We start from the raw sequence: 13,775 nt of genomic DNA on the forward strand, positions 1-13,775 counted from the left end.
TGCCCCCGCTTCGCCCACCTATCTCTGCACAGTTCCCCAGATTTAGGAAGAGGGGGGGTCTTAGAAAACAAAAGTGCACAGCCTCATCCTGCTCCTTCCTATTTAACAGATGAGGAAACTGAGGCTCAGGGAGGTGTTGTGACACTACGAGTTAATGTGTTGCTGGAATTGGAGCCCAGGGGCTTGGACTCGAAACCCGGGGCTCTTCTTCACACAGCCCTCCCCTTCCCAGGCTGGGGCGGGAGTCGAGGGGAGGGCAGGGGTTTGGGGGGAAGGGGGGAGCTTCTCTCCAGGATTTCCCCTCAGGCCCGGGCTAAGTACAGACACGTCAGTCCTCCGAACCCCCGCCAGCTGCCGCCCCCTCCCTTTGAGGGTTGAGTCTGAGCTGGCAGAGTCTGGGGAAGGGGAGGCCCAGGAGGAGGGGGGAGGAGAGGCAGGACAGGGGGCGGGTCTGGGCTGGCTCTGCCCGAGTGGGGCCATAAATAGGCGGCTCTGGGGCACTCCGAGAGAACAGCCCGAGCAGAAGCCGAGGCAACTGGGCCGGGTCGGAATCCGAATCGGAGTCCGTGTCTATTCAGTCCTTACGGGAGGTGAGCGGCGCCGGGGTTCGGTTCTCGCTAGGGAGGGAGGGTAGAGGTCCGGAGCCCCTGTCTTGCCCGCTGGTACCCCCCAGGGGTGCCAGGCTCTGGCTCAGGCCGGTGGCCCTGGGCCCCTCCAACAGGGACCCTGAAGGGACCGGACTGTCCTGAGAGCTCAGGGGTGCGGACTGAAGCTAAGGGGTGTGTGTGTGTGTGTGTGTGTGTGTGTGTGTGTGTGTGTGTGTGTCTGGGTGGGGGTGTGGCCCTGGGGTCTGACCGCGGCTCCATCGCCCACCTCCCCAGAAGTGGTCCTAGGGTGGCCCTAGGGCGGGGCAGGGGGAGAGGGCGGGAGCCATCTGGGAAGGGTCCTCTAGGTGGGGCGGGGGAGCCCAGGGAGGGCCGCCCAAGTCGGGGTGGGTGACTGGGCAGCTCAAGCGGCCTCCCGTCTGCTTTCTCCCCCCGCCCCGGACCGGGTGCCCTCCTGCCCAGCCTGCTCTAGCCGGGGGCACGATGACTCTGAATCGCGGGGCTCAGCGGCGCTGCGGGGACCGTCGGCGGGGCAGCACGCCCTTCCTCAACCAGCAGCACCTGCACCGCCGGAGCATGCCAGTGGACGAGAGGGACCTTCAGGCGGCGCTGCCCGGCGGCCCCTTGGGCCAGCTGCCCAGCCTGGGGCGCCGCCCCTCCGGCGGCCCCAGGGAAGCCACGGACTGCTGGGCCTCGGGCTCCTCCGACTCCATCAGCTCTTCAGGCAGCGAGGCCGACGGCCACCTGTACAAGGTGATCCTCCTGGGCGAGCGCGGGGTGGGCAAAACCAGCCTGGCACGCATCTTCGGCGGCGTCGAGGACGGACCCGAAGCCGAGGCGGCGGGTGAGTGGGGGGCGCGGCCAGCAAGGGCCGGGCAGCCTTGGGGCGGCCGGGGCTGGTGGGAGAATGAGCGTTGGACACTTCGTACTGGGTGGGACAAATCACTTGCAGAGAACGAAGAGAAAAGGAGTGAGGACTGCAAGCCCCGAGGTGGCGCGAGGCCTGGCGCCCCAGAGCCTGGCACCGGCCCCTAGAAACTGCAGGAGCCTCGGGGCCTTCCTGAGAGCTCCGCACTCCAGAGATCCTTCTGCCCATAACTTCAGAGCGGGAATACTCCGGAGGCAGCCCTGCTGCCGTTAATGAAATTAAGGGAAGGAACCTGGGAGAGAAAGGAGGGACATCCTTAAGGACCTAAATATAAAGGCTGGGGTGGAATGGAGACGGCCCTGGCTTTGGGGCCAGGAGGACAGGAGTTGGGACCCAGGCTCAAACACTGTGTGACCTTGGGCAAGTCACTTAACCCTGTTTGCCTCACATCTAAGGCCACTTCCTGTTGTCCTGATTCATATCTGACCACAGAACCCAGGGGGCTCTGGAACAGCAAGTGAGGCGGGTGACTTAGCACAGCAACCCCTCACTCAAATCCAATTCATATGCTTCTCAAGGCATCATTTCCCTGATGTTGTGGTCTTCTTCAAAAAATGAAGGTCAGGGGCAGCTAGGTGGCGCAGTGGATAGAGCATCAGCCCTGGAGTCAGGAGGACCTGAGTTCAAACTCAGCCTCAGACACTTACTAATTACCTAGCTGTGAGGCCTTGGGCATGCCACTTAACCCCATTGCCTTGCAAAAACCTTTAAAAAAAAGAAAGAAAGAAAATGAAGGACAAAAATATTAGATCTTGTAGAGGAGATTTCTGATCAGGGAGAGAGAGAAAGATTTCTAGTTTGCCCAATCCCTTCCCACTCTGAAATTATGAGAATGCTCTCTAAAGTGGAGTGAGGAAGCTCTTAGGAAGGGCCTAGGGATTTACTGAATTGACTTGAATTAAGATGGGAAGGAACCAGAGGAGAAAGGCTGGAGATCCTACAGAGGAGATTTCTGATCAGGAAGAGAAAGGCTTTCTAGTTGCCCAAGTTTGCCCACTCTGAGATTATAAGAAAAATGACTTATGAGGTGGAGTGAGGAAGCTCTTAGGAAGGGCCTCAGTACTTACTGAATTGAATTGAATTAAGATGGGAAGGAGTCAGGAGAGAAAAAAGAGGGTTCTGAGGGTCTTCATGGGAAAGTTGGAGATCCTAGAGGAGATTTCTGATCAGAGAGACAGGTTTCTAGTAGCCAGAGGCCCTTCCCACTCCCAGATGAGAAGAGAGAGAAAAGTTTAATGTATGAGGTGGAGTGAGAGAGTTCCATAGGGTTTTGTTAGCAGAAAACTCAGATCTGAATTCCCATCTTTGCAATGAATTTACCGAATGACCTTTAAAAATAATTTCCTTTCTCTGATCCTGAGTTTCTGCATTGTAAACAGATAGGATAAGACTAGAATCTAGTCTCTAGACCCCTTGCAGGCCCTTCTGGGTGTGATATTTTAGAATTTTTAGTAGAGAGAAAAAAATGGAAGAGTAGAACTTGTAGGAGTTTGCTCACCTGTCTGTCCATCCATTAGGAATACTGAGGCTGTTGGAGGGGATGGGGAGTGGGCAAGGCATCCCTAAGCTTCTTGAAGTGAGGTGGGAAGTGACAAAACTCTAGGTGTCCACCAGACAAGATTTGGGGGCTGGAAGCAAGAGTGATGTCCAGGGTGTTGTTGATGGTCTAATAAATTCCCAGTTTGGAATCTGGAATCATAGCATTTAGATATCCATGAGAAATCTTTGAGAAGGAAGGATGAACAAGAACATAAAAATCTTAGAGATTACCTGGTCCAACCCCCTAATTTTACAGATCAGGAAACTGAGGCCTGGGGAAGAAAAGGTAATTTATCTCAGTTCATAATGACAGCAAGGGAAGAGACAAGATTTCAACTAAGGTATTCTGACTCCAAATCCATTATTCTTAATAAAGGCTTGTTGATTGACTGCTAGATCTTTCCACTCTTTTTTCAAAGAGGTCTTTGGGTCACAGAGAGCTGACTTTCTGTGGCTTCCTGAATAAGTTTGGTGGACTGAGTCTCTCTTCCCTGAAGGCTACTATGCCAGGTATCAGTCCTAGTCCAGGATAATAGCTGCTGGCAAATAGGATTTGGTAGAAGAGAAGTTTGGGTATTACAGGACCAACCAGCTCTTCTCAGTACCAGTCAGCAATCACTACTTTCCAGATACTGGGGGAGAGTGTAGCAACTTTCAGGAAGTACAGAGACGATGTCTCCTAAATTTGGATCAGTTTATATTCTCTACTGGGTTGTTATTTGACACGGTGGATGGATTGTTGAGCCTATCATCAGGAAGACTCATCTTCCTCAGTTCAAATTCAACCCTCAGAGAAGTCACTTACCTGTTTGCCTCAGTTTCCTCATCTATAAAATGAAGAAGAAGGAAATGGCAAACCACTTGGGTATCTTTGTTAGGAAAACCTCAAATGGGGTCACGAAAGTCAGATGTGATTGAATAGCAACACTTGGGCTAACCGACCTTTTCTTAATGTTTTATGGGGCCCCTCAGCCTGTGAACCAGTCTTTCCAGGCCAGACTAGCCCAGGCCAGAGCCAGCTTAGCATAGAAGATTAGAATACTCCAAGAAGACTTGAGTTCAAATCATGATTTAGATACTTAATAGCTTTATGGCCCCAAGCGATTCACTTAATTTTTAAGTCTAAGTTTCCTCATCTGTAAATTGAAAGGATTAGACCGACTTCTGAAGTCTCTTCCATTGCTCAATCTAGAATCCTAATGCTTTCTACTTAAGACTTTAGTAGACCACAGTGGGAGTAATAATCCCAAGAGCCTAGGAACTTCTTGGTCAATAAAGCAGAAAAGGCAATGACTCTTCCCATCTTCCAGGCCCTGCCTGGCTGAGGAGGGATGTGAGGATAGGAAGTATATTATTAGCAGATAAGCAGAGGTTCCACTGTCATAGGAAGAAGTGGGGGTTGATGCCTTGTATCACTCATCATGTATCACAATGGAACAATGATATCACACTGGGCTTCATGGAGTAGAGAATGTATTTATTTATGTTCCTTGAATGTGACGCTATGGATCATCAGTGACAGTGGCAGGGATCATGGGAATAGTAAGGAAAAGGGATGGGGGAAGAGAGGTTAGGGGTCCAAGTGAAATAGAAAACAGATGGATAGATGAGAGGTTAGGGGTCCAGCTATAATAAGAAACAGAGGGATGGGGGGAGTTGAATGGGGAGTTGAGGAATTTAGCTATAACAGAAAACAGGAATAGATAAGGAGTTTAGAGATCTAGCAATAATGGAAAACAGGGAGGGGTAAGGAGGTTAAGGGCACTGCTGTAATTAGAAACAGGGGTATAGATAAGGAAGTTAGGGAACTCATCCAAAATAACAGCATTTTATAGTATATACTATTTGCTAGGTATTGGGGAACAAAGGCAAAAAGAGAGAGTAACTGTACTCAAGTGGGCCAGTTTGTGAGATATAGAGATGGGAAGGAGACTGGTTATGATTGTGTGTGTGTGTGTGTGTGTGTGTGTTCATTGCTATCTATAATTGAAAACCCAAGAAGAAAGAAAGGAGAAGAGAGATTAAGGAACCATTTAGCACAGGAATTGGTGGACTATGGGGTCAGAAGGAGGTCAAAGGTCTTGTGCCATACCCAGGATATATTAGCACATATTGCCTTTCCCTCTTTCTATAAGGTTCCCACCAATGACCTTGTTCTTTTCCCTAGGCAATACCTACGACCGATCCATTGTGGTGGATGGAGAAGAGGCTTCCCTCATGGTGTTTGATATCTGGGAACAGGTAAAACTCCAAACCAAGAAGGGGAGGTCAGGGGTAGCTAGTAAGAAAGATGGATCTGATTGGCTGCTGGGGGAATGGTGCTTATGACTATGCAGGTTGTAATACATATGGTCATCATATCTCTGAGACCTGAACTTAGGACCACAGAATTTTAGAACTGGAAGGACTTTTGAGTTCACCTAGTCCCCCTATTCCCTCATTTCATAGATAAGGAAATTGATGCCCAGAAAGAAGTCATGATAGTGCTGAGCCAAGTATTTTTTGCATTAAGTCATACCAATTTATAGAATCCTGAATTATTTCAGTGTTCCATTTTTCCCCTTCTTTCTCTCCTCATGGTCCTCCCCTCCTCCCTCCAGGCATTTGAATTTAAGGGGAGGGGGGAAGGCTTGTTTTCAAAGTTTAAACATTTCCAGGACCAAGGGGAAAGAGTAGTTTACTGCTGCATTAGTTCCCCCTTGGGATCCCCAAGATTCGCTTTCACTTTGCCTTAAACAAATCCTGAAGCAGGACTTTCTATGAACCATGGAGAAGCCCTCCTCACATTAGTTCTCAACACTTCCCTCCCTCCTTTTTTTGTCCTATTTTCCTCAACCCACCTTCAGAGACTGATGCTATTGGCTAAAATTGATGATAAGTATTTGAAAGGTGGCAAGAAGGACCAAAAGAACTAGCTCCTCGTGCCACTGAACAATTCACTTTGGTGCTGTTTCCTCCTCTGCCAAATAAGGGAGATATAATTTCTAGCTTTTATAACTTATATGATTCTTCAACTTAGTGCTTTGAAACCACATTGCACTTTTGTATACATGACATCAAAGTATAAGAACTCTGGATTTGGAAGCAGGAGCCCTGGGTTCAAATGCCAGCTCTGCCACTTATTTAACTGTGTCACCCTAGGCAAGTCTCTCCCCTCCTCTGATCCTCAGTTTTCACATCTATAAAATAACAATAATTCTGCTTGCTCTAACTACTTCAGAGTTGTTCTAAGGAGAATATTTTGTAAAGCTAGAGATGAATCATTCCTAACCAGGACCCTAAGATAAGTAGTTCAAGTAGAATTACCCCCATTTTAAAGATGAAGAAGCCAAAGATCAGAGAGCAAAAGTGACTCAGATAGCAAGGTGATAGAATCAGGATAGAACAAAGACTCCTGAATTCTTCTAACTAGATGATTTCTTAGCTACTTGAAGACAATAACTGGGTCTTATCTAAATTGCTTGCACAAAGCAGATACTTTCAAAAGTGTATTATCTCTTATAGCTTGAGACATTTTGTGTTCTAACATTCTGTCTTCTAAGGTCCCTTCCAGTTCTAACATTCTGTGATTAGAGATAAGCCTGTTATTTGAAAAGAAAAACAGAACTTGTTGCTCATCCTCCTTCCCTGGCAGCCTGAGAGAAATTCCATGGTCTCATAGAAGCTAAGGAAGGAGCGGCTAGGTCAAGGGCAGCAAGGGAGTTGATTCGATGACCTAAAGGGTGAATTTTCTCCCGTTAGGATGAGAGTCAGTGGCTGTCCAATCATTGCATGAAGATGGGTGATGCCTATGTAATTGTGTACTCAGTCACTGATAAAGTCAGTTTTGAGAAGGCCTCAGAGTTGCGCATTCAGCTTCGGCGTGCCCGTCAATCAGAGGATATCCCCATCATCCTTGTGGGCAACAAGAGTGACCTGGTCCGCTCCCGAGAGGTCTCTGTGGATGGTAAGTCTATGACCCTAGGAGGAGAGGCCCCAATTCTGGGATTCAAACCCCAGCAATTGCATGGTTAAAAGACAGTGACACCCCCCCCTTCCTCCGCCCCCCCCCCCCCCCGGGACCCGCCAAGTTTCTAAATATAAGACAGAAAAATGCTGGCTGAAGTCAGCCTGCCTTTCTCGGCACGTCAGTTCAGAACAGTACTCTGTGGGAGGTTGAGGGCTTGGTGGGGATGGGGGGAACCAGAGGAAGACTTGGGGGGGTGGGGGGGTGGAGTCCAGGAGAGAATAGGTCTAATAGGGAGCCAAGGCAAAGCAGAGGGTGACTTAGTTTGATAAGCCTCATAGGATAGCTTCCTCTGAGAAGACATAAAGTTAGAGCTATAAGAGTTCATCTAATGCAACTCCTTCCTTTGACAGATGAGGAAACTGAGGCCGTAGACAGTTAAGTGACTTGACCAAAGATACAAATGCAATAAGTCTCAGAGTTGAGACTTGAATCCAGGTCTTCTGTTGTTAGAAGCCAGTATTCATTCTCTGAGCTTGGGGGTACAAAGACATATAATACAGACCTGGGTACTCTAAAGGAGTTTGCATGCAGTCTAATGGGGAGAAAGGCATGTATACAAACATCCACAAAACAAAGAAGAGGGAGATAATGACAAGAACCCCAGTGTCCACCTCCACCCCCCCTTTCTCACACTAGCTCTAGTAGGTTCTCAGTCCCTATATAGTTATTTACATTTTATTAGCACTATTTCTAAAGCTACTCAGAAAATGGAAATCATTTTACTTGCCCAAGGTCATGCATTTAGGAAATGGCAGCATTGCTGAGTCTTGAACCCAACTTTAACATATTCATTCCTAGTCTTTTTATTTATACTATTAGGTAGATGAGAGAGAAAGAGAAATAGAGACAAATGGACAGAAAGAGAAACAGAGATAGAGAGACAGACATAAAGAGATACAGATAGAAAGACAATCACAGACAGAATGAGAGAAACAGGGGACAGCTAGGTGGTGCAATGGATAGAGCACCAGCCCTAAAGTCAGGAGGGCCTGAGTTCAAATATGAGCTCAGACATTTAATAATTACCTAGCTGTGTGACCTTGGGCAAGTCACTTAACCCCATTGCCTTGCCAAAAAAAGCTAAAAAATGAAAGAGACAGAGTCAAACAGAGATAGTCACAGAGAGACAGAGATAGGGATTGTCACAGAAAGATAGAATGAGAGAAACAGAGAGATAGATGTAAAGAGATTATGAGAGAGACAAAGAAATAGAGACAGAGAGACAGAGATCAAGACTGAAACTGAGAAAGTTTCAGAGAGAAAGACATAGAGAAAGACAGAGACAGAGTACTCAGGACCACCTTCCCTGTTCATTATTACCAGAAGTTATTGGAGCCAATCCAATAGAACCCCAAATGTCTCAACCTCAGACAGACAAATGAAAATACCCTGCAAATTTAAAGCATTATATAAATGCTAGTTAATAATAATTAATTTTCACTAATAATTAGTAATAATTAATAATTTATTATTTTATTATTACAAGGGTAAGAGGGACTGTGTAGATCCCTCTGTGAAAGCTAGAAATTTCTTAAAATTTGAGTAGCTCTGAGCAAGAAGAAATTTAGGGCTTCAGGGGAACAGTGGTGTCATTTATTTATGGGCTTCTGTCAGCACTTTGTGACTTCTGCATTTGTTAGATAAAAGACTTTTCTATAACTTCCCCCATGCCCAAATTCAAAGTTATGAGAAACCTGAAGAGCAAGACTTCACTTTCTCCTGGATGTAGGATGGTCAGGATATAAGGTATTCCTCTGGGCCAGCCAGGGCATAGATTGTGCGTGAAAGGAAGAATCTGGGGTAGTTAGCTTCTAGTAGGGTAGAAGGTGAGAAGAAACTTCTAACCTCTGACATCACCTTGGAGGAAGGAAGACTTGCTTCTCCTGATTCTCTCTGTGTTGGCCTGCCCTTCTTGGCCTTTCAGTCTGGGATTCCCCCCATGAAGTACCCCATGCCTCCTAGGCTGAATGGAGCCAGGGCATACTCCTGGGCTCAGGATATTCCATTCTCTTACCATTCACTTCCATGATGACTGCAAGTTCAATAAAACTATCAGTGGTCTTAAAAACAAGTGACCTAGTTTTGATCCCTTGATCTGACTCTTAACTGCCTGTGTCACTAAATAATAAGTAAATAATCCTGACTTTATAGAAATAATTTGAGAATTTCATAGTAGTGAAGAATTCTGAAAAGTATAAGATATTATAAAAATGTAAAGAATCATTTTGGATTATTCAATCAATCAATAAACATTTATTAAGGCAAATGTCAGCCCCTGCCCTCAAGAAGCTTACATTTTGACTTGCTTGAGTTGAGGTGAGGGGAAGAAGAGGGGGAAGTAGAAGCAATCCCAACCCTATAGCACTCTTCTGAGGGAGTCTTCTCTTAGAAGTCACATTGACTTTATTTCTCATAAAGATCCCAAAGCTATGCTCGCTCACTTGGTTCTAACCAAGGCTATAAACATAGAGCTGGAAAACATAGGAGATTGGAACAAAATATTAGAGCCATAAGTTTGTTTTATCTCAACCTTAGTTTCCTCATCTGTAAAATGAAGGGGTAGAACTAAATGATCATTATTGATCCCACTGGTCACTAAGATCCCTTATCTCTATGTATATTATTTTCTAAGTTTCCCTCCTGTTCTAACATTTTACAGGAAGTCTTTCTCAACCCCTCTTTATTCTAGTGCCTTCCCTTAGTTAATTATTTCCTATTTATTCTGTATGTAGCTTATACATATTTACTTGTCTCCCAATCAGACTGAGTACCTTGTGAGTAGGGATGATCTTTTCTCTTTCTTTATCACTCAGCAAAGCACTTAGGACAGTGCCAGGTACCTAATAGACATTTAATAAATGCTTATTAACTAACTGACTGATTGGTTCTATACTTTGGAGATCTATTTGAATCCTTACATTATAGATAAGGAGACAGAAGTAAAGGGGAAGTGATCTGCCCAGTCACCCAGCCTAGCTGATAATAAGGATGTTGGACTAGGCTTCTTTAGAGAAGTCTGATAGTCCCTCACCCCCATGACCCCTTGCCCCCTCACCCACCACCTTATCCTTTTTTCTGATTCCCCCTTCCTCATTGCTTCTTGTTTTCCTCTGGGATCCACAGAGGGCCGTGCCTGTGCTGTCGTGTTTGACTGCAAGTTCATTGAGACATCGGCTGCCCTTCATCACAACGTGCAGGACCTGTTTGAGGGCATCGTCCGGCAGATCCGGCTCAGGAAGGACAGCAAAGAAGACAATGCCCGGCGGATGGCCAACACCAAGAGGCGAGAGAGCATTGGCAAGAAAGCAAAGCGCTTCCTAGGCCGAATTGTGGCCAAGAACAACAAAAAGATGGCTTTCAAGGCCAAATCCAAATCATGCCATGATCTCTCTGTGCTCTAGGCAGAACTGTTATGGGGGAAGGGGGAAGGGCAGCACCCCAAGGGGCGGCATAGAGGTATTCTTGATAGGCACAGGGCCCCTATCCATGGTATAGTGGAATGAGTGCTAGATTTGAAATCCTAGGACCTGGATTCAAATCCTAGGACTCTGCCACTAACTGTGAGGTCTTGGATAAGTTACTACCCCAATTTGGGACTCAGTTTCTTCATCTACAAAATAAGGGAATTGGACAACTTGAAAATCCCTGCCAGTTTGAAATCCATGATGCCTTAAGATTCACCAATGATTCTGGGAAGCAAGGCTGGAGTGACTGAAATAGGAGACTGGAAACCAAAAGCAGCTGGAGCTCTAGCCCTTGCCCCTAGGGGCCTCCTTCCAACCAAAAGGTCAGATCCTCTGACCTAGCTGGGGTGCCTGTGCTACAGATGGACATGGAGAGGATGGCTCATCGGATATGACTGCACTGTCCCAAGTCATCCCTTGAAAGAGGCCCTAGGACCTGGGTACGCAGGCCCGTACTTGTACTTGTTTCAGACCCCTGTGGGGACAGTTGAAACCACATCCCAGTGGGAGAAAATAAATGGGGAGGGAAGGGGGAGATTAGTTGACTATTTTATGCAGTAAGTTAATATTGCACTTCCATTTAGGTTGTTTGATGAATTTATTATTTGTTTACATGCAGACTTTTATAATAAAGGATTATTTCCTGTAAGAGTTCTTTCCCAGACACATTATTTTCTTCAGAACCCTTTCCCCTCTGTTCTGTATTTGGTAGGCTATGCTAGCTGCAGGAAGAGCAAAGGAGATTCAGGTTCCTGGTAACTAGTACCAGCTAGGTCATAATCCTCTGTCTGTCTTTGGGCTAATCACTTCTATTCCCTGGGTCTCGGTTTCCCCAATTCCAGAAAATGAGATGGTTGGACTAGATTCTTAAGACTCTTGGCATTTTATGCTCAAGGGTCTCTTCCCACTCTGAAATCCATTCATCCTTGGTATGTTCTTCCACCTTTCCACATTTATAAAATGGAATAAAATAATCTCTATCTCCCTCACTGTGGAAAAAAAATGCTGAATTTTGAGTCACAAAACCTGGGTTCAAAACTCAGGTCTTCTGCTTGTTATTTGTGGACCTCAATTTTCTCCTTGGTTCAAGAGGAAAAAGGTATTTTTTAATATTCCATGTTCTAAGAACCTTCTCTGATGGTTTGTGTTCTAAAGTTCCTTTTAGTTCAACCAGTTCATGTTTCAAGATTTGTTCCAATTCTAACATTCTATATTCTAGGACAAGACTGTCCAACATTACTTTTTAAAGTTTTTATTGATACAATGGGCAAAATATATTGATTCCCCATTTTAGTGAGAGCTCTGCCCTGACTCGGCTTCATTTACTAGAGCATTTAATAAACCCAGAGGGAGCCACATAAAATCTTACTGTAGGCTGCATTTTGGACAGCTCTGTTTGGGGCTGGAAGAACTATAATCTTCAGCATTTTTGGTGGGGTTGGATTTTAGCTTGTACCAGGATCAGCTCAGAATGGAAGCCTTTAGCTTTGTTAGAGGCAGTTCTTATAGGTTGATCTGTATATAGACTGCCCCATGGGAAACCATTCAGTTAGACTGTTTTCACTCCATAAGAACAGACATCTAGCTGAACCAGATGAGCAGAACCAGAAGAACATTGTACACCCTAACAGCAACATGGGGCGATAATGGACTTGCTCATTCCATCAGTATAACAATCAGGGACAATTTTAGGGGATCTATGATGGAGAATATCAACTGTATCCAAAGAAAGAATTGTAGGATTTAAACAAAGACCAAAGACTTTAATTTAAGACCTTTAATTTTTTTTTAAAAGGGTATCTTGTTATGTAATTATGCTATCCCTTATATTTTAATTTTTCCCTTAAGGATATGATTTGTCTCTCAACACATTCAAAATTTTGATCAATGTATAGCATGGAAACAGTATAAAGACTTTCAAACTGCCTTCTGTGGGAGGTGGGGGGTGAGGGGAGGGAAGTGAGATTGGGGGAAAATTCAAAAAACAATTTAAAAAAAAGAATAGGTATCTAGAGAAATGTCAGACTAATCCAGCACTGGGGGGTTGTCAGCAGAAGTTGGGATCCCTTCCTGGACTCCCCCAAAGCCAGAGATAGAAGGGGGCCACTAGAGATTTGCCCTAGAAAAGCAGTCTTCACCCTGGATTTGACCCTGAGTTTTTCTTTGCCTGGCCCTGACTTCAGGGACTGGTCTTAGTTCCTTCTCTTTAGCCATATTGGAACTCTCTCAGTATCCCAGGATAGGTTCCTCCTTTGGCTGCACCCCTAATCCACCCCTGTCCCTACGGTCTTATTATATTCTTTCCATCAATCATTTGTTCTGGGACTGGTTTTCCCTGGGTCATACCCTTAGCCAGCCTCCCATGCTCCAACCCCAACCTCCTCCTTCCCTTACCCCAGTCACAGAAATTGCTGGGTATATCCCTGAACTTGAACCTGATTCTGCAGGTTGGAGGCTCCCTGCCTCTGGTTGTGGATTACAGCACTCTGTCTCTTCAGGGGGGCAGGCTCTATTACCCTTCAGGGGGACTTGTTTTCCATCTGAACCCTCAACCCTTTCCCTGCCTGACCCTTGAATCCTCAGAGATGGGAACAGATTGGGAAGGAGGAATGGGAAGAGGAGAGGGAGGAGGAGAGGACTCACCTTTTATCACTTTGGGGGGAACTCTAGGCTAGAGACTTTGCCCTGGCTTGAGGGGAGCAGGAAGTAGAAGGTGGGGTGGTTGAGGAAGGAAATGGGGGTGGAGAACGTCTGCTAAAGGCATACTAAAGTTTTCAGTTACCCTGACATGCTACATCTCCCTCCCCTCCTCCACCCTCTCCCCCTCACTGTGACTTCAGGACCATATTCTCCCCTTCTCTCTCCCAACTTGGCCTTATCCCCTCCCCCACAGTCATTCAGAGCCAGGCCCTCAGGGGGTCCAGAGTGTGCTGGGGAGTGTGAGAAAAGGCAGGGACAACTTGTGCTAACCACTTTCTAATTAAATCGTGGTAAGGACAACTTGGTCTGACTTCAATTCTGTAGGGACCACCCAGGAAGACAGCCTGTAGTGTAGTGGAAAAAATGATGAATTTGAGTCACAGGGCCTGGGTTCAAATCTCAGTTCTTCTGCTTATTATTTGTGGACCTCAATTTTCTCCTTGGTCCAATTAGATAATCTCTGTCAGGAGCCTTTCATCTCTGAATCCTATAATCCTGTGAAAAATTGTTGATGGCCATAAAGATAAAGT

The 13,775-nt window shown here is 46.0% G+C and overlaps 1 protein-coding gene across 1 annotated transcript; it reads left to right on the forward strand.

The window, feature by feature from the left end:
• The first annotated feature begins 514 nt into the window (after positions 1 to 514).
• Positions 515 to 11,545, forward strand: RRAD (RRAD, Ras related glycolysis inhibitor and calcium channel regulator). Its single transcript, XM_074202948.1, has 5 exons — positions 515 to 590; positions 1,068 to 1,449; positions 5,240 to 5,313; positions 6,814 to 7,018; positions 10,205 to 11,545. The coding sequence occupies exons 2-5, from the start codon at positions 1,089 to 1,091 to the stop codon at positions 10,480 to 10,482; spliced, it is 918 nt and encodes a 305-aa protein (XP_074059049.1). The 5' UTR covers positions 515 to 590; positions 1,068 to 1,088; the 3' UTR covers positions 10,483 to 11,545.
• Positions 11,546 to 13,775: the final 2,230 nt, after the last annotated feature.

Source organism: Macrotis lagotis, chromosome 1 (assembly GCF_037893015.1).
Source record: "Macrotis lagotis isolate mMagLag1 chromosome 1, bilby.v1.9.chrom.fasta, whole genome shotgun sequence".
Lineage (NCBI taxonomy): Eukaryota > Metazoa > Chordata > Mammalia > Peramelemorphia > Peramelidae > Macrotis > Macrotis lagotis.